The sequence below is a fragment of the Rosa rugosa genome, chromosome 1, assembly GCF_958449725.1.
Source record: "Rosa rugosa chromosome 1, drRosRugo1.1, whole genome shotgun sequence".
Lineage (NCBI taxonomy): Eukaryota > Viridiplantae > Streptophyta > Magnoliopsida > Rosales > Rosaceae > Rosa > Rosa rugosa.
In genome coordinates, this window is record NC_084820.1 from 67,066,126 (window position 1) to 67,090,150 (window position 24,025).

General features: G+C 37.6%; 1 protein-coding gene and 1 pseudogene across 2 annotated transcripts; one reads left to right on the forward strand and one right to left on the reverse strand.

Annotated features, from left to right (window-relative positions):
• Nucleotides 1–590: 590 nt before the first annotated feature.
• LOC133733499 (expansin-A23-like) lies at nt 591–1,579 on the reverse strand (annotated as a pseudogene).
• Nucleotides 1,580–11,338: 9,759 nt separating this feature from the next.
• Nucleotides 11,339–23,652, forward strand: LOC133726297 (sister chromatid cohesion protein SCC2). Of its 2 annotated transcripts, none has more exons than XM_062153810.1 (28): nt 11,339–11,974; nt 12,202–12,311; nt 13,182–13,321; nt 13,399–13,495; nt 13,604–13,854; nt 14,113–14,220; nt 14,360–14,471; nt 14,794–14,890; nt 15,004–15,190; nt 15,320–15,751; nt 15,835–16,367; nt 16,447–16,660; nt 16,764–16,814; nt 16,913–17,071; nt 17,162–17,329; nt 17,531–17,830; nt 17,916–18,068; nt 18,793–18,962; nt 19,058–19,166; nt 20,589–20,747; nt 20,853–20,957; nt 21,026–21,259; nt 21,556–21,689; nt 21,767–22,057; nt 22,144–22,555; nt 22,699–22,791; nt 22,873–22,998; nt 23,142–23,652. In XM_062153810.1, exons 1-28 carry the CDS (start codon nt 11,724–11,726, stop codon nt 23,352–23,354), a joined length of 5,409 nt encoding a protein of 1,802 aa, XP_062009794.1. In that variant the 5' UTR covers nt 11,339–11,723; the 3' UTR covers nt 23,355–23,652. The 2 variants fall into 2 exon arrangements, with proteins under 2 accessions (XP_062009794.1, XP_062009795.1); XM_062153811.1 differs by having other exon boundaries at nt 11,960–11,974; nt 13,174–13,321.
• Nucleotides 23,653–24,025: the final 373 nt, after the last annotated feature.

Sequence of the window (24,025 nt, forward strand, 5' to 3'; positions counted from 1 at the left end):
GAGCTTTTTCTCAAGGATTTATATTGAGGAGCTGCAGAGTTAAAGTCTAGATGAGTTCTATTTGAAAGAAGAATATATATATGTTGCTGGCAGAAGATCGAATTAGACCAAAAACATACTGTAGTTTTGCAGATAGGTATTCAGTGCATATTGAAATTAATGGTTTTGATTTGTAGGATTAGTGATAAGTATGAGCTCCTGGGTTTGAAATTAACTTGATTGTTCTGTACATATACGAGTAATATCTTGCTTAATGCAGAACAGTTAAATAATATTAGGAAAGATTTGAAATTTTGAAGGTAAGATGCATTGTTCTTGTCTGGTAATTACTCGAATACATATTCTCTGATATTTTTGTATTCTCAAGGTGGTAGATATTTCTAACTTCAATCAAAACCTGAAATCGATATCAGTAATCTTGAGATAAGCATGCATTAGAAAGGAAGACATGTCTTCATTTTTTAGCATAGCACGATTACATGCAAGAACTTTTTCAAATTTGCACCATAAAATAAAAGTGCAAATCAATTAACCAACAACACGAGATTAAACAAACGTTTATTAATATATTTATATATCTCGATGTATGTCTATAAATTGCTTTTCCCATCATAGGTTTGACCAAATTGCCAATTTCCTGGTGCAACATTATCAAGCTCAACCGTCTTCCCATCACTAGTAGTGACTTGAAACGATAAGCCTTGTCCGACTAAGTTAACTCCGATCTGCCACACTTGTCCCCAGTTGCGTTGCATTTGAAGCCAATCGGAATTAGACCCTTTAATCTTCACGGCCGTAACATCACCAGCACCACCAACATTCAAGATGGTTGCAGTAATCCAGTAGGGGTTTCCTTTAAGCTCAAACCTAACCCCTCCTGTCTTAGCACATGGGACTCTACGAAACTTTACTGGAATTATCCCAGCTTTGGCGATAGCAATTTTTACGAACATGGGCATGGCCAAGTCAAAGTGTTTTCTTGGGGGATTGCACCAGGGATAAAAATGTGGATCATAATTAATTTGGAGGACAAAAGTTTGTCGCAGTGATTTTGATGGTACCAGCATTTGGTATGCACCATTGTGGATCATTGACACACATGATCTCAAAACAAGCACCACAAGTTAGTCCATTGTTAAACAGTGCTGTGCTTAGAGCTGCTGTCTCGAGGCCATAGCCTTGTTGGAAGAGATCACCATATCCACAAGCCCCCTCTATTAAAACAAACAAAGAAGATATAAGAGAAAGCAATTAGGACTTGATGTCATATATTAATCTAATCAAAAACTTAACCAAAAGGCGTGCTCCTCCACACGGACACATCTCTAAAAAAAAAATCATGACTCGATCATACACCTCCCTCTCACAATATGCATGTGGAATTGTGGATTCCGCCTTATTGTGAGAAGTAACGAGTGCATACAAAGATTATTAACTTACGCATGGTTTCTCCTCCGCTCATGTCACCATAAAACGTTGCGGCTCCATCTTCCCAAGCATCATCACCCATGGCATGCACCAAAAGAGTGCTGATGATGATGAGTACTGCCCATGCGAATAAGTTCTGGAACTTAGCCATGGCTATATGTCGATACTAAGAGAATTGAACTAAAATGTATGCTATTGCAAGTTTGTACAGACCTCCATTGTTATGGGGCTAATTTATAGGCCGGGTGCGTGGGATTCATAAAAGGAAAGAAAGATGTATATTTCCTTATACTGAAAAGAATATATCTAAATCAAAAAAGGAAAGAAACAATTAATTGATGCCAGAAAAAATTATCTTCAGGTGATAAAATAATCTCTGTCATTGTGAAAAGGGGTGAAGAAAGTGAACCTCAATTCTTGCTGGAGTATTTAGAAAGATCTTCCAATCGCAACAAAATTGCAAAAAATATATGAATGGGAATTATTTACCTAAGAAATTCTTGGATTTGTTATGTGCTTTGTAATAAATAACAAATCTGTTCAAATCCCTTAAACTTCATCATTAATTAGATTTAATATTTCAAATCTAATTAGTTAATACTACAAGATATCCAGCTATATAATTTTATTAGTGTTAATTGAATACAACCAAATTTGTAGATTCGAAACTTAAATCAGTCTCCTAGAATTCCAATTTAAAGTTTTAAATTTAAATCATATTTAAATGAGCACACTCGGGTGTAATGATTCACATCTTACCGTAACGTGACATTTTTTTTTAATTTTGTTGGGATAACGTAACGTGACATTTTTTCTTTCCCCCAAGTTGCATAAATGAGATGTAATGTCACGTTAGCTCAAAGAACCAGAGCACCACTCTAATGCCGAAACCCATAAATCAGATGAAACTAGGCATTGGGCTGTTCTTTTTTGTTTCTAGGCCTCGGCCGTTTGAATGAACACTTTGGGCTAACATTTTCGTCTGCTCCTTTCTAAAACTCGGGCTCAAACCCGACCCGTTAACCACAGACTTGAAACCGTTTGAAGAAAATTACTAGACCTGAAAACACCCAATCCGGTTAGAAAGTTACGGTTAGACTTCAAAAGCAACGAGCCGAGGACTCAGAATGTCGTAGTGTTTCTACTCACCAAAGCCATTATTACTTTCTATTCTTTCTTCTTCTTCTTCTTTTCAAGAAGCTCTGTAAGAAATGCCTTCTACTTGTCCTTGTCCACCTCCTGGTTTCAGGTTTCAGCCCTCTGATGCTGAGATTATTGGGTTTTACTTGATCAACAAGATACTGGGCAGACCGAACCCTTTTGATGTCATCAGCACCGTTGATGTCTACTCCAACAGCCCTGATCAGCTTCCACTCGGTTAGTTTTCTATTACATGAAAAAGAAGGGTTCTTGATTTCCTATATATGCAATGTGTGTGATTTTTGTATGGTTTTGGGTTTTTATGCTACTCTTGCTTATTTGTGTTCATTGATCTGGTTTATTTCTTTATCTTTGTTGACGTTCTGGGTCTCAACTTTAAGCTCTGGTGGTTAAGTTTAACTGTTTCTGCAAAACCCATTTAGAGTTTCAACTTTTTTATGGTGGTTAAGTTTTACTGTTTCTGCATTTTGTATATTTTAGTAGAGGGTAAATGGGTTGCTACTGTGAAGTGTTAACGTTATCGATTCGTTACTCAAGTTACCAGAAAATATTTAGTCTTGGAATCTTGGATCCAAGTGGAGTAAAAAGATTGATTTGTTGCACTAAATTCTCAAATTTAAAGACTGGATGGATGTAACTTTGAGAAAATGAGGCTTAGTTTAGACAATTGGTGGCGAATTTGGGAATAGCCAGAAGAATGCTGTTCACATGTGAATCAGAGATTGATAAAATTAAGGCCTTTTGGTCATCATGGTCATTTTCATATCAGTCTTCAAGTGCTGTGAAGTTTTTGTTTTCCTGATTGAAATGGGAGATGGAAACTAGCCCTCAAATACCTGACTGTAATGGGATGAGATGTATGTGAAACTGTGAAAGAGTATTATTTATTAAAGGGCTATCTGATTCCTTCAAACTCCACAAAATATATTGGTTTGTATAAATTGGCCGCCTGCATTAAAGCACTTCAAATTCCATGTTAGGATGTAGCTTTTTTACTTGACTATGCAGTAGCCATTTAATTTGGTCATCAAAATTGTTTCAATTTGCTACAATCTTGATAAAAAATGCGAGACTAGTGTTAACATTCGCCTTAAATTACTGACTAGACTAACTAACAGGATATGGCGTTGAACTATTGATAAATTGCACATATGTAATATTAACATTATGAAATGTACTTCTGTAATCATAAGTCATTGCCTTACTGCTGTATCATGATGAAATAAGAGGCCAGGGGCCTTGAAATGGTCAATATTTTTGTTGAGCTCAACATAGTACTACTTTTCCTAATCTGTTGTGGATGATTAATTTGCAGGTAATGCTGGGCACTTTGAAGAGAATGAATGGTATTTCTACACAACTAGGCCAAACAGCAGCCATTTTATAACGAAAGATGGCTACTTTGCCACCTCTATGGATGACCAAATCTTTCATAACAATCAAGTGGTTGGTTTCAAGCAGATTCTGAGATTTTACCTTGGTAGACCACCAACAGGGATGAAAACCAATTGGATGGTCCATGAATTTCGTGTTAACCCTAATATATTTCCAGCAGGGAAACTTGATAATGTTCTTCAGGTGAAGGTAATTACTTGCTTTTAAATCTTTAGATTCCAACTGAGAAACACAGCTGATACTATTCTATTCATCTTCTTGCAGCTATCCAGTTTTGTAATGTGCAAAATTCTTCATACACAAGAACTTTTTATCAAGTTGTCAGAGAAAAGAGTCAGGGATGAACGCGATTCTTTGATGATTGATACGGATGAGACGATGAGACGCAGAGTAAAAGGCTGAATCTACAAATTAGATAAGTACTGTTTGAAGGAACTAAGCTGCTAGCTGCTGGCAGAAGAATAGACCAAATACAGTGTAGTTTTGTGGTTTTGATAAGTGTGATCATAAGTATGAGCTCCTGGTTTGCAGATTAGCTGACCAAAATAGAATCACAGCATTATTTGATGCCTTGATTGTTTGGTACATATATGTGTTTACATCTTGCTAAACACACAACATGCAGTTGTATGATTGGGAAAGATTAGAAATAAGGTGCACTGTTTTCCGTATGGTCTTCAAGTACTTATTCTCTGATATTTCTGTATTCCCGTATGTGCCAACTATTAGAGACTACACAGTGAGGTGCTCATTCTTGTTTATGAAGCCTGGAGAGAAGAACAGGTTGGTTTAATTGTGTGGTTTTATGTGAACCACATGATTCACACCAGTTAGGTTAAGGGTTGAGGGTCTAGCAAATTATGAAGTATTTAGGAAATTAGGAGTGATCAGCTATCAGATGCAAGGTACTTTTATTTTTATTTTTTTTAATGATAATCTTAATGGATGGTATGAGCAACTAATTAAACAATATAAAGTCATTCTTCCTTACAAGTCAATCATAACTTAACACATGTCGATTTAGAGAAATATATATACATGTGAAATTGAAAATACATGCATAGATCAATCGGTGAAAATTAAAACTACTAGTGCGAAAACATAAAACAATAGGTGGCAAATTTAAATTCTCAAGTTCAGGTACATAGGAGTTTAATCATAAGAGTGTTAATAGTTTTGTAGACGTTTTTTAAGTTTAGATGCATGAACCTTTTAAATAATTTTCTTTAATTGTTTCCATATCGTGGTTGTACGGATACTTAAATAATTATCAATTTTTTAATAGGGTTTTTGTCCATTTACCCTAATTTTATAGTCAATGTTCCCACTTACCCCAGCAACTTTTTTTAATTCCCCTCTACCCTAAACACTCTAAGGATCTATTTCTTTTTACACAACATTTCTATTTTAATATATTTTTGTTTACCTTTTTACCCTTTTGTTAACGCGACCTAGTCGACCTAGTCTCCCGAGGTAATGAATAGAGAGAAGCTTCTGCTTAGAGAGAGAAGCTCTGGTTCTGGTGCGATAGAGAGAAGCTTCTGCTTAGAGAGAGAAGCTCTGGTTCTGGTGCGATAGAGAGAGAAGCTTCTGCTTAGAGAGAGAAGCTTCGGTTCTGGTGCGATAGAGAGAGAAGCTCGCAATGGAGAGAGAAAGAAGCAATGTCGCTTTGGATTTCAACCATGCTGCAGCTCGGTTTGAAACGATTTCAATTCCGTTTCTTCGAGCTTTTTTATTTTTTTATCCTTGTTTGCTATTCATCTCGATTGAGTTTGAGGCTGATTTTTTGAATCTGAGTTTTGTTTTCCTGTACGTTTTGTTATTTCCGACTTATTGCGTTAATTTTGGTCTGTGTTTCGTGAATTTCATCTTTGATTTGGTTCGATTTGATATTTTTCATGCTTATAAGTTTGTTGTGCTAAGTTTGATATGTTTCGTTGTGCTAAGTTTGTTGTGATTCTGTTTTGAAACGGTTCAATTTATTCTGGTATTGCCAGTCAATATGGGTTTACATAGATGCTTTTCTTCTTTTTTGGATGAATTGTTGTTCACGGTGTTGATAATGATGTGATTTGGTAGCTTCTGACATGATTTTGGTCTTTGTGAACCATATATTGCCCCCCAGTAGACCCATACTGGGGGTCAATAGAGTATTGAAAAAGCCGTTTTTCTTCTGTTTTTGATACTCTTAGTTGTTACTGAAGTTCAGTAGTACGTGTTTATAGTAACTTGTTTCGGTTTTGTAAACATATTTTATCTGAGGCCCATCTATTGGGGGTCAGTATGTGTCTATTGGGGGGCAATAGTGGTTTTATTTATTATTATTTTTTTTTTTATATACAGGAATATGGATGCTTCCTTGGCTGTTAAGTGCACTCATTCTGGACAAAGTTTCATGTTTTGTATTAATCAATATATGAGCTATGCTCATTTGTTTGAATACATTTGTGAACGGTTCAAGTTTTCTGCAACTGATGATATTGAGCTTCATTATTCGCTTCCTGGATGCGCTATTTTTTTTCTTCGCAATGATGATGATTTCAAGATGCTGTTTAGCAGTGCCAAGATTTACAAGTTGGATTGTGTTGATATTATGGTGTTGAAGAATAGTGTAAGTTGCAGCAAAAAAACTTCTGTTTCATTTGAAGATAGCTGCTCTGGTATTGTTGATGAAGATGATTACCTCACTGAGGCATTTAGGACTGAAGTTCAAAAGTCTTACTTGTCAAATGAGTGGGCTAGTTACATTCAATGTGTAGGGCAGAAATTTCGTGGCGGTTCCCCTGAGTTTCGAGACAGGCTCAGAAAGTATGCTATTGAAGTTGGGTTCAGCTTTGTATTTATTAGAAATGACTGGGACAGAATTCATGCAGTTTGTTCCAATTGGGGAACCGAAGGATGTGAGTGGAATGTCCGTGGTTATGTATCCCCTGCAAATGGATGCTTTATTATTGGTGAGTTGGACAATGTCCATTCTTGCAAAGGTGTTCTTCGAAAGCAAAAACATGAGCTTTTGGGATCAAAAATTGTCAAGACATGTATTGAAGAGGACATTAGCTATAACTTATCATTGAAGCCAAGGGAAATTATCAGCAAGTTCAAGTCAGCTTATGGGTTTGATATATCGTACAAGGTTGCTTGGAAAGCAAAGCAGAAGGCTAGGGAAATGATTTATGGTTCTGAGGCTGATTCGTTTAACAAGTTAACTTGGTATAGGGATGCTGTATTTGAGACTAACCCGGGATCTTCGTTTGTTTTGGAAGTTGATCCATCGAGCAATCGGTTTCAGAGGCTTTTCCTAGCTTATGCAGGCTGTGTTAAAGGCTTTGAATTCTGCCTTCCCGTCTTGTTTGTCGATGGGACTTTTGGGAAGAGTGTCTACAAGGGGCAGATACTTTGTGCAACCGGAAAGAATGGAAATCATGGTATTTTTCTCATGTCTATGATTTTTTATTGGTATTTTTGTTGAAAATGTGTTGCGGCACGCTCCCTTTGGCGGTGTAGCGGCACGCTGCAATTATGTTTTGACCCCCAATAGAGATATATTGCCCCCCAATACACGTTTATTTTTTTCTGATTTCTCTCCCCTTTTTGTTTCTATTATGTTTATTGTTGTTTTTTTAATTCTTTTTTGTTGAAAATGTGGAGCGGCACGCTCCAGTTGGCGGTGCAGTGGCACGCTGCAATCATGTATTGCCCCCCAATAGACGTCTATTGACCCCCAGTAGACTCACTTTTTTTTCCTGTTTTCTGTAGGTTTCTTTCCTCTTGCAATGTGTGTCTGTGATTCTGAGACTGATGCTAATTGGTCCTTTTTCTTCCAACACTTGAAGAACTTGCTGGAACCTCAAGGTAGAATGATCACTTTTATTAGTGATCGCGGTGTTGGACTGTTGAGTGCTTTCGACAAGATATTTCCTGGTAATCCTCATCTTTTCTGTTACAAGCACTTGGTGCATAACCTCATGACTAAATACAACGGTAAAGGCTCTTCTGTTTTGAAAGATGATGTTAAAAAGAAGTTTTTTGAGTTGGCATATTCATGCACTGAAAAGGAATATCATTTTCATTTAAGAGAGTTGAGAGAAGCTGGTGGTGCTGATATTATAGATCCGTTTCTTGCTGATCTGCCTGTTCAAAACTGGTGCCGTGCATTTTTCCCTGGATGCCGTTATGGAATTATGGCTAATAGTATAGCTGAATCTTTTAATGCTTGGTTTTCTGTTGAGCGGGAGATGCCAGTGTACACTATGCTTGATCAGACTCGGATTAGGGTGATGCAGATGATGGGTGAGAGGAGAGATGAGGCACAGCTTTGGACCTCACAACTTACTCCTGTTATGGAGGGTCGTTTGAAAGAAGGTATGGAGAAAGCTTGCCGTTTCAATGTGCATTACTCCCATACAAATGTTTATGAGGTTAGATCAAAGTATTCTTATGTTGTGGACCTTGGAACTCCTTCGTGCTCCTGTAAAAAATGGGAGATTAACTGCTTCCCTTGCTGCCACGGTCTTGCTGCAATTCAAGCTGCCTCATTGGATGTTTATGCTTTTATAGATAAGCATTTTCATGTTGATTATTGCCAGAAGTGCTATGATTTTCCAATTTATCCAATTTCCAACGTTGATATGGCTTCTTCGGAATCTTCTAGCAGTGGCTTCATACTTCCTCCAAATGCAAAGAGGCCTCCTGGGAGGCCTAGGCTCAAGAGGTTCAAGTCTAGAGGAGAGTGTGAAAAGAAGCTCATTCGTTGCAGTCGATGTGGCAAAATGGGACAGCATAACAAGAAGACCTGCACTGAACCTATTTGAATGTAAATTTGTCAATTGTTTTAGCATTCTGACTGGTTGTATTGGGGGGCAGTACTAGGATACTGGGGGGCAATAGATTATTTTATCGAGGGTTAGTTTAACATTTTTTGCTGTCAAAGATTATTGACATTGATTGGTCCTTCAATTTTATTGCTGACTGATAAATTGATTAAGTTTTTCAAGATCTTGTATTGAGATTTTTTCCGGTTGTTCTATCCATTTTTATTTCATTTTAGCATGTCTGTTTCTGAGTTGCAAGTCTTTCCAATGGGTTGTGAAAGCTAACTGACCCAACAAACGTCTATTGGGGGGCAATAGACATCTATTGCCCCCCAATAGAACCTGAGTTTTGGAGGCTTGAAGTTCAACAAGTGTGGAATTTTTACACCTGCATATTTGCAACGTAGTTTGATGTCCTACTATTTTATTTCTGGCCCTCTATACATGCCTATTGGGGGCCAATAGATGTCTATTGCCCCCCAATAGAACCTGGTTTATGAGGGCTAAATGCACAGGTATGTAATATGGGCCTGTATTTTAAATATTGACCTGTGATATGCTAAACAGTAGAAACTGGAAACAAATTCTTTCAATTTAACAGAAAATATATTGAAAAGCTTTCAAATCATCCCAAAGTAGTATTAATATGGGTCCAAAATTTACATTTTCTAGCTTTGTGCGTTTCCTACAGTAAGTGCAGCTTCTTTATGGTATCTTTCAACACTCCAACCACATTCCTCCATTGCAAACCTCTCAAGAATTGTTTTCCTCATGTCATCGGCTTTCTTCTTGTTCGGTGCCACTCCGTGAACTATGCTTTCCATGAAATAGAGCATAAAAGGCCCACAGTCCCCCCTGTAAATCATGAATTAAACTTAGTGATCCTCAACAAAGTACTTATTGCCCCACAATAGGCATGTATTGGCCCCCAATAGACTGAAAACTTGGCACAAATGTAATAATTAAATTTTCATTTTTCACATCATAAACAAATATTAAAGCATTTTGAAGCACTTACGATGAGGTTTTCTGCTGAGGGCAGTTGAAGTCTTCTACAAGCTCGTAGTCCTGTTCACCTATATGATTATCCAAGATCCACCTTCTGACCTCTTTCTCTCTTTCGGTCATTTCTTCAACCTCAGTGATAAGTTCTCCTTGAGCGTCCTCACCTTTACACTTTTCTCTTGTGTTGTCTTGATCCTGGCTGTCAGTGTCAAATTTTCTGGCTGTCATGTTCACATCACGGATGAACCTCCTTATGTGCTTTACCTGTTTGTGACAGATATATGAAGCATCAATAGACATTCTAAATTTGACCAGAGTTGAAAACATGTCTACTGCACAGAACAGAAGCTTCTATTGTCCGAATAAACATGTCTACTTCCCCACAACAGACATGTATTGCCCCCCAATAGGCATCTACTTCACCACAACAGAAGCTTTTGTTGTGGGCCAATACATGCATATTGGGGGGCAATACATGCCTATTGGGGCCAAATACATGCCTATTGTGGGGCATATACATGTCCATTATGCAATATACATGTATTGGGGGGCAATACATGCCTATTGGGGCCAAATACATGCCTATTAGGGGCATATACATGTCAATAGTGACAATAGACATGTCCATTATGCAATATACATGTATTGGGGGGCAATACATGCCTATTGGGGCCAAATAGGCATCTACTTCACCACAACATGAAAAATCGCCAGATTTGAAACCGAAACCCTAGATTTTTCAGATTTTGAAACATGAATAATCCTATTCTTGTCATTTACCCACTTGATTAACCAAACCTAGGCTACGAACAAGTTCAATCTCAACAGAAAGGAAAAGAATATGAAACGGAAAAGAGATTTTCACTCACTTTTCCAACAATACAGAAGCCGGAGAATGTTGAAGCGCCGCCGGAGTTGGTCTAGATAGCAGAGTTGGTGGACGAACTGAGAATCGAGAGCGAGATTCGGAAACCCAGAATCGAGAGCCAGAGGGAGAGCGAGAGCGAGAGGGAGAGCGAGAGACAAATTTTTTTTGAAACTGAAAATGGAAACGGAACCGCCTTAATGAGTTAGGTGGGTTAGTGGGTAAAATAGTCTTTTTCATGCATGTTTGGGTTAGTGGGAACAGTTTTTTTTTGCTGGTGTAAGTGGGCTAAAATTTCCCAATATTGGGGCTGATGGTCACGGACCCTTTTTAATAACACTTCTCTCAATTAATAGTTTGCGATCATAAAGTTCATATTAATGTAACAAAACTTTATCCTCACATGAAAAGTATGCCTAGATGGTAGTCATTTTAACAAACAGAAAAAAACAGAAAAGCTAAGAAGAAGTTGAAAGAGAGAGGACTCATGTTCTTTCTATTGCATCTACAATAGTCCTAATTAAATTAGTCTGATCAACCTTTCCTCATAGATAACAAACACTTCATAAATACATACTACTTCGGGGACAAGGATACTTCCGTAATTTGACAGCCCGAGCTCACCGAATACTAAAACACATCACCGCCCACCGTCGCCCAAAATTGAGAAGTAGCTAGGGAAGGCTTCCAACGAAAGGCAAAGCTCACACAGTAGCGTCGTCGAGGGGCATTACCGTAATTGTGTAACGGAAGACTCTTTTTTTCCCACACCAATAAACACTAAAAATCGACTTTTATTCCCCCCCAAAATCCCGAAAATTCAGACCCTCATCGCACTTCCCCGCCATTTGCCTCACTTAACTTCTCTTCCAAATCTATCCCTCTCTCCCCACAACTCTTCACCTCCCTCCCTCTCCCTCTCTCTCTGCAACAAAACCCTAATTCCCTCCGAAATACCCCTCGATTTCCGCTTATTTACAACCCCTGCCACTCCGCCTCCGCCCTCCCTTCATGCCCTTGCACCGCCGCTCGTCGCGCCCTCGCCGGTGAACCTATCGATGAGCTATCCGGTCAGTTCGAGCTCCGGCTCCAGTGCCAGTCACCAAGGCATCCGGCTCTCCAATACTACTCACTCCGAGGTCGCTCCTTGCTTGCCTTTGCCTTCTCTTCCGGTTTTCTGCGGCGCTTCCGATCAGGACCTCCGGTTGTTCGATGAGCCGAGTCGGAGCAGTGCGAGGTTGAATTACTACGACGCCGCTCAGGCCAGTAGGATTGCTGATCTGCTTAGAGCTACTGACGTCTCTTACTTGTAAGTGTGCTATTTGTTCTTAGCAGCAGTTTTGATTTCCAGGTTTAGCTTTGAAATTTGAATGCAGCAACTTGAAATTGCAATAACGATTTGAAATTTTACCTGTTTGATTGTTTCTATTACATTTGAATTTACCGAATTTTGGATTTAAGTAGGTTTTCTGTATATTGGCATTTGTTTTTCGTTTTCTGTTTGTTTATTATTGCTAATATATGGTATTGTGTCAGGAACCTGAGGGAGGATACTGCGGCGGTTCAATATGGCTATGTTCAACCTATGGAACTTCACGATGAAGTTTTACAGTACAATCCAGAAGCCTTTCAGTATACTACTCCAGGTAAACAAAGTATTTAGTTGCTCGTTAACTGCGTTTTTGGTTGCAAGTATTGCTACTTTAGAATTCACTCTACTGTTGTTTACATGTATTTTTTTCAATTTCCTTATTGTTGCTTTGGTTTTTTGTGTCGTTGCTTGGCTACAACTGGCAAACTGCCGAGACATATTTTTTTTAATTATTTTTATTTTTATATTTTAAGTAAGAGTAGAAGAACTGAAGAAATTTCATTTAATTTAGTGGCCCAAAAGATGAATGTGAGCCAATTTTTTATTATATAATCAAGAAACTATTACATATGTCAGATCCTGATAGAGTAATGCATTCACATCTTCCTTGGTGTAAGAAATCATTCATGAGAATATTGATTTGTCAATCAATTTGTAGGTTTGGGATAACTAGACTATATATATATATATAATGATAAAATATGAGATATAGGGAAAACAGAATCCTAAAATATAATGGCTGCAAATGATTAATTTTTATTTGCACTTGTCCAAACAATGATATTAGTCAAATACGAAACATATTTTTTCTTTTTATTCTTTAGTATCAATGTACGAGTTGTGGAAGTCACAGTTTGCTAATATTGGCATCATCACTTACTACTTAAAAAAAGTAGTCTTATTTAAGCACAATTTTTTTATTTTATTTTTTAAAATAATGAAGAAAAAAGTCATATAGACATACATTATTATACTGAATTTCCAGGACATATATTGCCTTTACTCTATGTATTACATATACATGAAACAAAAGCTCTGGATCACATTGTTCTTGTTGAAGATTATTTGTGCTTTACAGTGTTCGGTTCTTAAATTTTTTTTTGGTATTACTGCTTATTATTCTTCCTCTGTTCAAGTTTCTCAGGTCCTATTATGGGGCAAGTGCCTGGCAGTAGTACAGTACCAGATAAGAAGCCCTTTGTGCCAATTATACCTATAACAAGAACTTCTGAAAGAGATTATGGTGCAACTCACAATAATCAGCTCAACTATACTCCTCCCAATGTATGTGTGCATCTAGTTGGCATTTGATAATCAAATTACCCCTCCCTGTTTTCCTAATTTGGAAGATGAAATTGCAGGACATATCTATACCATCCTCCAGAAAACCAAAAGCAAAGAGAAAAGCTAGTGATGGCGTTACTTCCTCAGTTGGGTCAGATCCCGTTGCAAGTCAAGGTTGTACTAGCTGTTCTTGGGTTTTATATCACTCTTTCGCTCTTGCATGCTCACACACTCTTTCCTTTTAGTAGTTCATGAGTAACTTATTGTGTAAATCTTGTTCAGAAGCCACTATTGGATGCTTCTGTGAGTTGGTGGAGGATTTTTGCGGCAGAGCTGAAATTTTCAGTGAGGATCGGGACGAAGCACAGTGGTTATCTATGCCTCTTTCTGATCTTAGAATGCTTGCAAATGAAATAATGTCTCTTCGTGCAAAGAGGCTTCTACATATGGTTCCTGTAGATACTTTTGTTAGATTGTTAAGGATTTTAGATCATCAGATACATGGAGCTGAAGGCTTGTCTATAAATGAACAGGTGAGCTTCTTTTAAATTCCGCATTCTCTCTAGAATATGGCATTTCTACTGTGTAGTTTGCTTATTAACCTATTTGTCTTCAGGTTTTGTGCTATGCTGCTTGCTTATTTGTTCATAAACTTTTCAGTGTTTAGTCTATGATGATTTTACTGTGTTACCTTGCTGTAGATTGACCATTCTAATTGTTAATGGGCTTGATATCTAATTGTAAATGGGCTTGATCACTTTCATTTATTGCTTCTGTATTCATCATTTCAGTCAGATTCAAATGGGGTTTCATCAATCAATTGTGCACTAGAGTCCATTCATGCAGCTTTAGCAGTAATGGCCCATAACCAGATGCCAAAGCAGCTGTATAAAGAAGAGGTATATGCTCTACATTAAGTTTTCTTTTTATATATAGTGGAGATATTTATATGTGTAAGCTTTAAAAGCATTTTACTATTATCTCGCCTATTTCATGAGTGACAGACAAGGAAACTAATTCTTAGTTTTTACTTATCAGATCATTGAAAGAATTCTGGAGTTCTCCAGGCATCAGATAATGGATGTTATGTGTGCTTGCGATCCATCATATCGTGCTTTACATAGGCCAAGTGAAAATGGGACACTTGAAGGTTAGCCTTTCTTATAACAATTTGGATGTCCTTAATCGACATCATTTTTAATTGACATCTTTTTTTTTTTCTTTATCTTTGTTTATTTTGAATTCTAGAAGTATTAATCTGTATATGACATTGTTCCATGAATTTCTTGATCAGTTATTATTGAGTACTGGACTCATTGTTTCCTCCCTTAATTAGTGTATATTTCCTGGAAAATTCTTTCCATATTTTGTATTTGAGTACTGGACTCATTGTTTTCTCCCTTAATTAGTCTATATTTCCTGGAGTTCTTTCCATATTTTGTATATGAAATGATGTCTCCCTATATTGACAGTTGAGGAAGACGAAATTCTTGATGCTGAAACTGGTTCAGCAAGCAAGAGGCGACGTAGTACTAAGACTGTTAAAGTGCAGAAATCATCATATAACAGGTGTGCCCATCTGTATTTTGCTACCTATTTCTTTGAATTTTTTTTTCCTTAATGCGATCCCAATATAACAATGGCAGGGGGTTTCACCTTTCCTTACATCCTTTTCTTGGTAGGGTCTCTGCTGCTGTGAATAATATTCTTCAGAAAATGTGCACAATTCTTGGTTTGCTAAAGGATTTGTTGCTGATAGAAAAGTTGTCAGATAGTTGTATCTTACAACTACTGAAAACAAGCTTTACAACATTTATGGTGGATAATATCCAGCTTTTGCAACTGAAGGCAATTGGTTTGATCAGTGGGGTATAAATCTGCACTATTCTTCTCGTCTTGAAAGCTTTTGCTTACATATCACTGTACATGTTTTCATGCACATGCATTTTAGTGTTTTGTAGACTGAAACTTGTGGCATCTTCATTCTTGGTGCTACAGATATACTATTCATACACTCAACATCGGACTTATGTTATAGATGAGTTACTTCAGCTGCTTTGGAAGTTGCCTTTCTCGAAGCGAGCTTTGAGAGCCTATCACCTACCCGATGAAGAGCAAACGCAGATTCAAATGATCACTGCTTTGCTGATTCAGTTGGTTCACTGTAGTGCAAACCTTCCTGCACCTTTAAGGCAGGATTCAAGTGTTAATTCCATCTTAGAAGTTTCTGACAATGCTGATTATCCAATTAAAGGCCTTGAGGCAGCACAAGCAGCATGTTGTCACTTTTGGAAAGGGGTACTTCAGCGGTTTGCTAATGTCAAGAACCAGGAAGCTTCAGAATTCAAAGTTATGATGGAGAATCTTGTTACTGATCTGCTGACAACATTGAATTTACCTGAATATCCCGCTTCAGCCCCTATTCTGGAGGTAAATTATATGCATGACGTGTGTGAATATAATATGGTTAATTGCATTAGATTGTCTCCATGCTGAAGTATATTTATTTGCAGGTTCTTTGTGTCTTGTTACTCGCGAATGCTGGGGTGAAATCTAAAGATGTAGCTGCACGTAGCATGGCTATCGACCTTCTTGGAACCATTGCTGCGAGGTTGAAGCGTGATTCTCTCCTTCGCAGTAGAGGCAAATTTTGGATATTACAGGAGTTGGTTAGTGGGGATGCGGCTGATCAGACTTATCCAAAAGATGTATGCTCTGCTTGTTTAGATGGCAGGGTTGAAAAGACTTTCTTTGTATGTCAAGGTTGTCAGAGAATGTTTCACGCAGATTGCATGGGAGTAAGAGAGCATGAAGTTCCTAACCAATCTTGGCACTGTCAGATATGCCTCTGCCGGAAACAACTTCTTGTTTTACAATCTTACTGCAAGTCACAATACAAAGATGATGGATTTAAGGATCAGAAAAGTTCAGGAAGAAAAACTGAAGTTACTTTTTCAATTACTAAACTTGAGATCGTCCAACAGTTGCTTTTGAATTACCTACAAGATACCGCATCAGCTGATGATGTTCATCTCTTTGTTCGTTGGTATGTACTCATTCAACCTCATTCCTTCTTAACTTTGTGGTTGTATTGGTGCGGTAGTGAAGTTATGATGTTTGTCCAGGCTTTATGTCTGCTTGTGGTACAAGGATGATCCACCAAAGTCCCAGCAGAAGTTCATTTACTATCTTGCAAGACTGAACTCAAAAGCAATAGTGCGGGATTCTGGGACTGTTTTTTCCTTGCTGACAAGGGACTTAATCAAGCAGATTACCTTAGTATTGGGACGAAATACTTCTTTTGCCAGAGGATTTGATAAGATTCTACACCTGCTTCTGGTTAGTGAGCTTTTTCCCTTACTCCCTGATTTACAGTGTAATGAAAGCTTTTTTTTTTGTTTTTGGTTCTCTTGTTTTGTTTTGATTATTTAGTTGATTTCAGGCAAGTCTAAGGGAGAATTCTCCTGTAATCAGGGCCAAGGCTTTACGAGCGGTAAGTAAGGGGATTATATTCGTGAACTTTTTTGTCCTTTACATTCATTCTGTTGTAGTTTGGTAGAATCGTGCCTTAGTCTCTGCTATGATGAGCAGGTTAGTATAGTTGTAGAGGCTGATCCGGAGGTTTTAGGTGACAAACGTGTGCAACCAGCTGTTGAAGGAAGGTTTTGTGATTCTGCAATTTCTGTTAGAGAAGCAGCACTGGAACTCGTAGGGAGGCATATTGCTTCCCATCCTGATGTTGGTTTGAAGGTGTGTTTAATTGATTTCAATTCCTTCTAAGTTCTTGGTACATGCTATATTCTAAAGTTTTGCTTCATCTTCTCCACTTTTTTCTTTTAGTATTTTGAGAAGGTTGCTGAGAGAATCAAAGATACGGGTGTGAGTGTTCGAAAGCGATCTATTAGAATCATACGAGATATGTGCGTTTCAAATGGGGACTTCTCTGAATTTACTAGTGCTTGCATTGCTATCATCTCCCGTATTGGTGACGACGAATCAAGTATACAGGTAATCTGAAGCAATAACTGTGTTAGATTTTGTATGGAACTATACTCTACCGCATAATTGAAGAATAAAATTTTCCTGCAATTTATCCTTTGATCCTCAACATGGAGTTGTATCCAGTTATATAAATAACATTTAAGACTAGTTTATGAATTTGTTTATTCTAGACTGATTCCCAGTTTTTATTCTTTTCCTCATCCTCAGGATCTTGTTTGCAAGACATTTTATGAGTTCTGGTTTGAGGAACATACTGGTTCACATACTCAATTCTTTGGAGATGATAGCTCTGTTCCATTGGAGGTGGCTAAAAAAACTGAACAGATTGTTGAGATGTTGAGGAGGATGCCAACACCACACCATCTTGTTACCGTCATTAAACGCAACTTAGCCCTTGATTTTTTCCCACAAGCAGCTAAAGCTGCGGGAATCAATCCCGTCTTACTTGCATCAGTACGCAATCGGTGTGAGCTAATGTGCAAGTTTTTACTGGAAAGGATATTGCAGGTAATTTAATTCATACTTGTTTCTACTTCTTAAAACAATTTGGTTAATGGTCAGATCTGAACATTCAGAAGTTCTTACTTGTCAGGTAGAAGAAATGAATATCCAGGAAGTTGAGATGCGTGCACTTCCATATGTGCAAGTTCTGCATGCATTTTGTGTTGTGGATCCAACATTATGTGCACCGGTTTCTAACCCTTCACAGTTTGTGGTCACTCTTCAGCCTTATCTAAAGAGTCAGGTTAACTACATTTCATTGATCATAATGTATATTTGTACTCTGAGAAGTATCTATTGATTTTAAAGTCATTTTGATTCAAATGCAAGAATTATTCTTTGTTTATGAATATACTAAAGAGCTGATTTTACCAGTTGTCCTTGCTTTTCTCTTTGATTCAAATGCAACAATATGAAGTCATGGAGTAACGATTGATAGCGGTCACTTGGTCCTTTTCTGATCTGCAAACTTAGGTGCATGTGTGCACAGCACATTGTGTGAGGACAACTGTATACACACACACACATATATTTATTCATGTATTTTATCATTTTGCTTTTGCATTGCTCATGGTATTGCTTGACTTGGTATGCTCACTAATTTTCCTCTAAGACCTACTGGACTAAAACAGAAAAGCAGTATCTTATCTGTGAAAACTTGGTGCTCTTACTTGAGTGAACAATTTGTAATGTTAGATATTGATTTGGACATCTTATCTATCTATAAGAGAATATAGATGTTATTGTTCAAACTCTATGTTGGATATTGATTATAACATTCTTATTAGTAAAGTAGTCTCTTCATTTCTGTGTAGGTATGTATCCCTATAAACTTTTAATTTAGATGGAGGGAGCTGATTATGCACCTTTGTCTTTGTTTCCGTTAGTATTTTCTTTTACTTTTGGTCGGAAAGAGAGTGAACGACACAAGCATGGCTGCATTTTAATTTACTTTGTCTTGTTTTCAGGATGATAATCGAGTGGTTGCCAAGTTATTGGAGAGCATAATATTCATAATTGATTCTGTCCTCCCTTTAGTAAGAAAGTTGCCGCAAAATGTTCTTGAAGAACTTGAACAAGACTTAAAGAGCATGATTGTTCGGCATTCCTTCTTGACAGTTGTTCATGCTTGCATCAAGTAAGCTCACTTCCAGATTTTTGCATCAAGTAATAAGACGTGTTCCTTGCCAATTTGGAGTTCCTTTAGGTTTGAATTTTCTCTCCTCATTACAGGTGCCTCTGTGCTGTGAGTAAAGTGGCAGGAAAAGGCGCTGCTGTTGTGGAGTATCTAATTCAGGTTTTTTACAAACGGCTGGATGCTGAGGAAGTTGACAACCAGCAGGTTAGTTGGTTGATTATGTGTAACGGGTTAAAGTTTTAATACTTAAGTTGTGCAGTTTCCCTGTTTGATTTAGACTATTTTGATTAGATATTTATTTTGTTAGTTCATTGCTTTTTGAATGTTTGGTATTGGAATCTTTTGATCAATGCTAGAATTGAAGTTATATCAATGCTAGTAGTTTGCGATTTGTAAAGTTGTTAAACTCCTCTAGCTTTCACTTGGTGTATTTTAAGTATCTATGCGTGGTTGCGTGGCATCCAGGCATATGGGACCCTTAGTTAACTCATTAAAGACTCTATGAATAGAGTTTTCTTCCAGTTACTCCCCCTTAAGTTTTCCCTCATTGTTGGTCCACTTCCCAACTTCTAACTTGAACAAACTGCTCCCTGGTTGGTTGATGAAGCCCCTTATATTAAGTGAGTACTCGTAGCACAATGGTGGTAGATTGAAGTTTGTATATGAGTTCCCATGTGTGCATCATCTTCAACACTACATGCACAATATGATATGTGAACCACAATGGTGAACTTGTGCATGACCATAGATCTGTATGATCACTCAACAGGGTGAACCACAATGGTGAACTTCTGTTGAGATGCGCAAGTAAGGCTCAATCATTTTCACACTTTGCATTTGTATTTGCCACAAATTAAGAGTTACTAATTGAACATGTGATATACTAATGGTCCCTTGGGGGCGGGGAGGCATTGTTCAAACCAGACGCTAGGGAGAAACTCAGACTAGGGTAAAGTTCAGGGAGTTTATTTGTAAAGGCATGAAAACAAATACATGGTTCTTCCCTTTATTATTTTATTAGTTATTTTCGGCCACTTTATATAATGTTTTGATACTTAAGGTAGTATCGTATGATTAGTATCTATGCGTAATGCCTCTTTTCAGTATCCTGAAGATGTACTGTCAATTGCTTTTTTGTCCACTTATATATGGGACTTTGTGGTATTGAGTTGCTTAGCAACTTAATAAATAGTTTTTCTTCTGCGAGGTGTCATGTAGTGAAGTAGCTTAATCATTGTTGATTACTTGTGCATGCAACTTTATGGAGGACTTTGCAGTCTATTGGTACATAAGGTGTTATCTTGTGACTTGCGTATCCTTTTATTGTTGAGTTAGGTCAGGCCCCAAGTTTTAAAAGGTACTATTGGGGATGGTTTTTTATTTTATTTTATTTAATCTTTTATTTATATATTTCTGCTTATGAGGGAGACTGAAGCTTTTCTTATGCACTATTCAGCTCTTTATTTCTTCGCTTTTAGTTTTTATTTTTTTATTGAAAATGGCTTTTAGTTCCTTGAGAATCATTGTTGATAACTCGTGTGTAGCTCATATGTAGACAACATGTAACCAGGAAGCTAGTTTTGACAATATGCTACTCTTTACTTATTTATTTATTTCTAATTTCAGAAAGCGGGGCGATCTCTTTTCTGTCTTGGAATGCTTATCCGTTATGGCAACTCTTTACTGTGTTACTCTGACCAAACAATTGATGTTGCAAGCAGTCTCGGCTTATTTAAAAGATATCTTCTAATGGACGATTTTTTCTTAAAGGCTAGATCATTGCAGGTATAATCCTTTTGATCTTTTTACTTTCTCTAAGCGTGATTTGATCTTGATTGTAAAATACCTGGTCTAAGGGAATGTAATGATGTTACTTTTTAAATTTTGTAGGCATTGGGCTTTGTGTTAATTGCTAGGCCTGAATTTATGTTGGAAAAAGATATTGGGAAGATATTAGAGGAGACATTCTCTTCTAGCTCTGATGTCCGTCTCAAGGTAACAAGGTGCCTTCATTTATGCTGCACTAATTGCCTCTCTGTATACTAAATCATTTTATTGACCAGATGCAAGCTTTGCAAAACATGTACGACTATCTTCTTGATGCTGAAACTCAATTGGGAACGGATACAACCAGTAATAATGTGGCTGATTATTCTGTGGAGGGTGGCAATGCTGTACCTGTTGCTGCGGGTGCTGGAGATACTAATATATGTGGCGGAATAGTTCAGTTGTATTGGGATAATATTCTGGAGAGATGTTTGGACTTTAATGAACAAATTCGCAGCTCTGCCCTTAAGGTGAGTATAGGCTTCTATTTACTATTCCTGGCTCTGTGTGTGCTTTTATTCTCCTTCTAAGAAGCAGTGGAATAATATTTTCAAAAAAAGAAAGAAATTAAAGCAGTGGAATAAACCTGGAGCATGAACTATTATCTTTTGGACAGCCAACTTGGAGAAAATTACACATAGAAGGAAAGGGTATATGCTTCTCCTGGTTTTTTCATAAACCAGTTTGGAAGGATTTGTTCAATTGCAATGATACTAATCATAGCGTATTTTCTTCAACTTATCTATACGTTTTATCAATTGTGCAGATTGTTGAAGTTGTGCTGCGCCAAGGGCTTGTGCATCCTATTACTTGTGTTCCATTCCTTATTGCACTGGAAACAGATCCACTGGAGGCCAATTCGACATTAGCGCATCATTTGCTGATGAATATGAATGAAAAGTATTCACTGTGCGATGCTTTTTGACTTGTCATGTCTTCTCTATTTCCTTATATTTGCTAATTGATGTTCCCTTTAGGTACCCTTCATTTTTTGAAAGCCGACTAGGGGATGGCCTTCAAATGTCTTTTGGATTTATACAATCCATACGTCCTGGTACTGAACGTGAGAACACAAAACCACCATCAAAGGCTTCTGGAAATGCAAAGGGAAAAGTTGATGATGTTTCTTTTGCTCAAGCAAGATTGGGAGTCTCTCGAATCTACAAGCTTATTCGTGCTAACCGTGTTTCAAGGAACAAATTTATGTCCTCAATTGTTCGCAAGTTTGATAATCCTAGCTGGACCACTTCAGTAGTCCCTTTCCTCATGTGAGTTCAGTCATTGGTGCCAGCCTGGAGTTCGTTCAAGTGTGCTAGTTGATAGTGCTGACTTCATACTTTATTTCTTTTTGTAGGTACTGCACGGAAATACTTGCCTTGCTGCCATTCACAACACCTGATGAGCCCCTTTATTTAGTCTATGCTATAAATAGAGTAATACAAGTTAAGGCTGGGCAACTTGAAGCAAAGCTGAAAGCTCTGACATTGCATCTGTTACAAAGAGGTGCACCCCGTGGGAATGGCGTAATTAAAGAGGACCCAGCTGCTCCGCCCTTTACAAGAGGAATGGCATCAGTGGATTTGAATGGGACAATTGAACCCGAACCAGCTTATTACATGGCAGCTATGGATTTGAATGGGACGATTGAACAAGACCCAGCTGATCAGTCTGTCTCAAATCAAGATACCGTGTTAGAGGCAAAGATGCACGGTAAAGGTTCTATCAGTTCCTCTGGCATCTCAATAGATGATGTACAGATAATCCAGGTATTTAAATTTCTTAGTGCTATGTCGAATCAATTTTCCATTGACCAGAAAAAAAAGATAGAGAGATAGACTGTTAAGCTCATTGATACTGTTCTTTCACGATTATAATATCTTATCTCTCTTGTTTGCCTTGCTTTTTGTAGGCAGACTGCCTGGCAGCTATTGCATTGCAGCTTCTTTTGAAACTGAAGAGACACCTAAAAATTGTGTATAGCTTGAATGATGCTAGGTGCCAGGTAAGTAATCACTAGATCACTCAGAACTTTATTTTGTTACAAAGATTTATGAATATGATTTTAATCTGGCTCTAAAACCAGGCTTTCTCTCCAACCGATCCCATTAAACCTGGAGATGCTTTCTCCAAGCAGAGCATTCCTTTTGACGTCAGTGACACACATACTAACTTGCCTGGAACTTATCAAGAATTGGTACAAAGATATCAGGTACTAGGAGCTATGACACTATGCATTTGTCTCCTCTTTTCTTGCTTGTATCTATCAAATGACTTGCTGTGCTTACTTGAAATTACCAATTAGTCCATTTATCTATCGAATTCTTACTGTTATCACGTATTGTTATTGAACAGGAATTCAAGAATGCGTTGAAGGATGATACAGTTGATTTCTCAACTTACACAGCAAATCTCAAAAGAAAACGTCCGGCCCCTAGGAAAGGAAGGAAATCTGGAGTTAGAGATGATGAGGATGACAATGATGATGATGAAGATTGGTCAGGTGGGGCTCGGAGGCTGAGTTATAGTGGGAGGAGAGGTGGCCACAGTAGAAGTCGACAACGATAGTTGTAAGTAAATGACAGGTAGACGTACAAATGCCCTAACTTGTACATTTAGGAGAAAGGAATAGAAAATAGGATATAATGAGCGGAAAGAATAGATTTCTGAGAACAGTAGAGAAATCAGGTAGAGTAGTGCTTTCTCATACTGTTTTTCTGTATTTTGCCTGGGCATGTAATTTTTTGTCAATGGTATTCCGCGCCTGTATATTATTATTTTTAGGTTTCTTTTGTGGTGCTGTGACATCTAATGAAAACAGCATCATTGATTCTTTGCTTTTTATAAATCTAGTCATTGTTCCTCATTTTTTCCGGGCTTCTTGTGGGACTAATGTTTGTCTCATTATAGAGCATTGTAGGAACTAGTTGTGGGCGCTCTTGTTTATAGAATTTTTTTTTTTTTCGATATATTCTTTATATAGAAGTTGGATTTAGATGCAGTAGGGGTTTAGAATTATTAATCGCATTTCACTCCATCGTTTTGATTGCATCAGCATGCAAGTAACCAATAAATTGCTCCCAGTTTAAAGTAACATAATATACCTCAAGGCTTCCCAATACTTGGAGCTACCGCGCATTCTTAATCAGATCAAATTGATGCCCTGAAAAATGAGATAAACAGGTTGCACTAATTGGTATACGAATTTGACAAATGAGGTCAGATTAGAATGTAGGCAT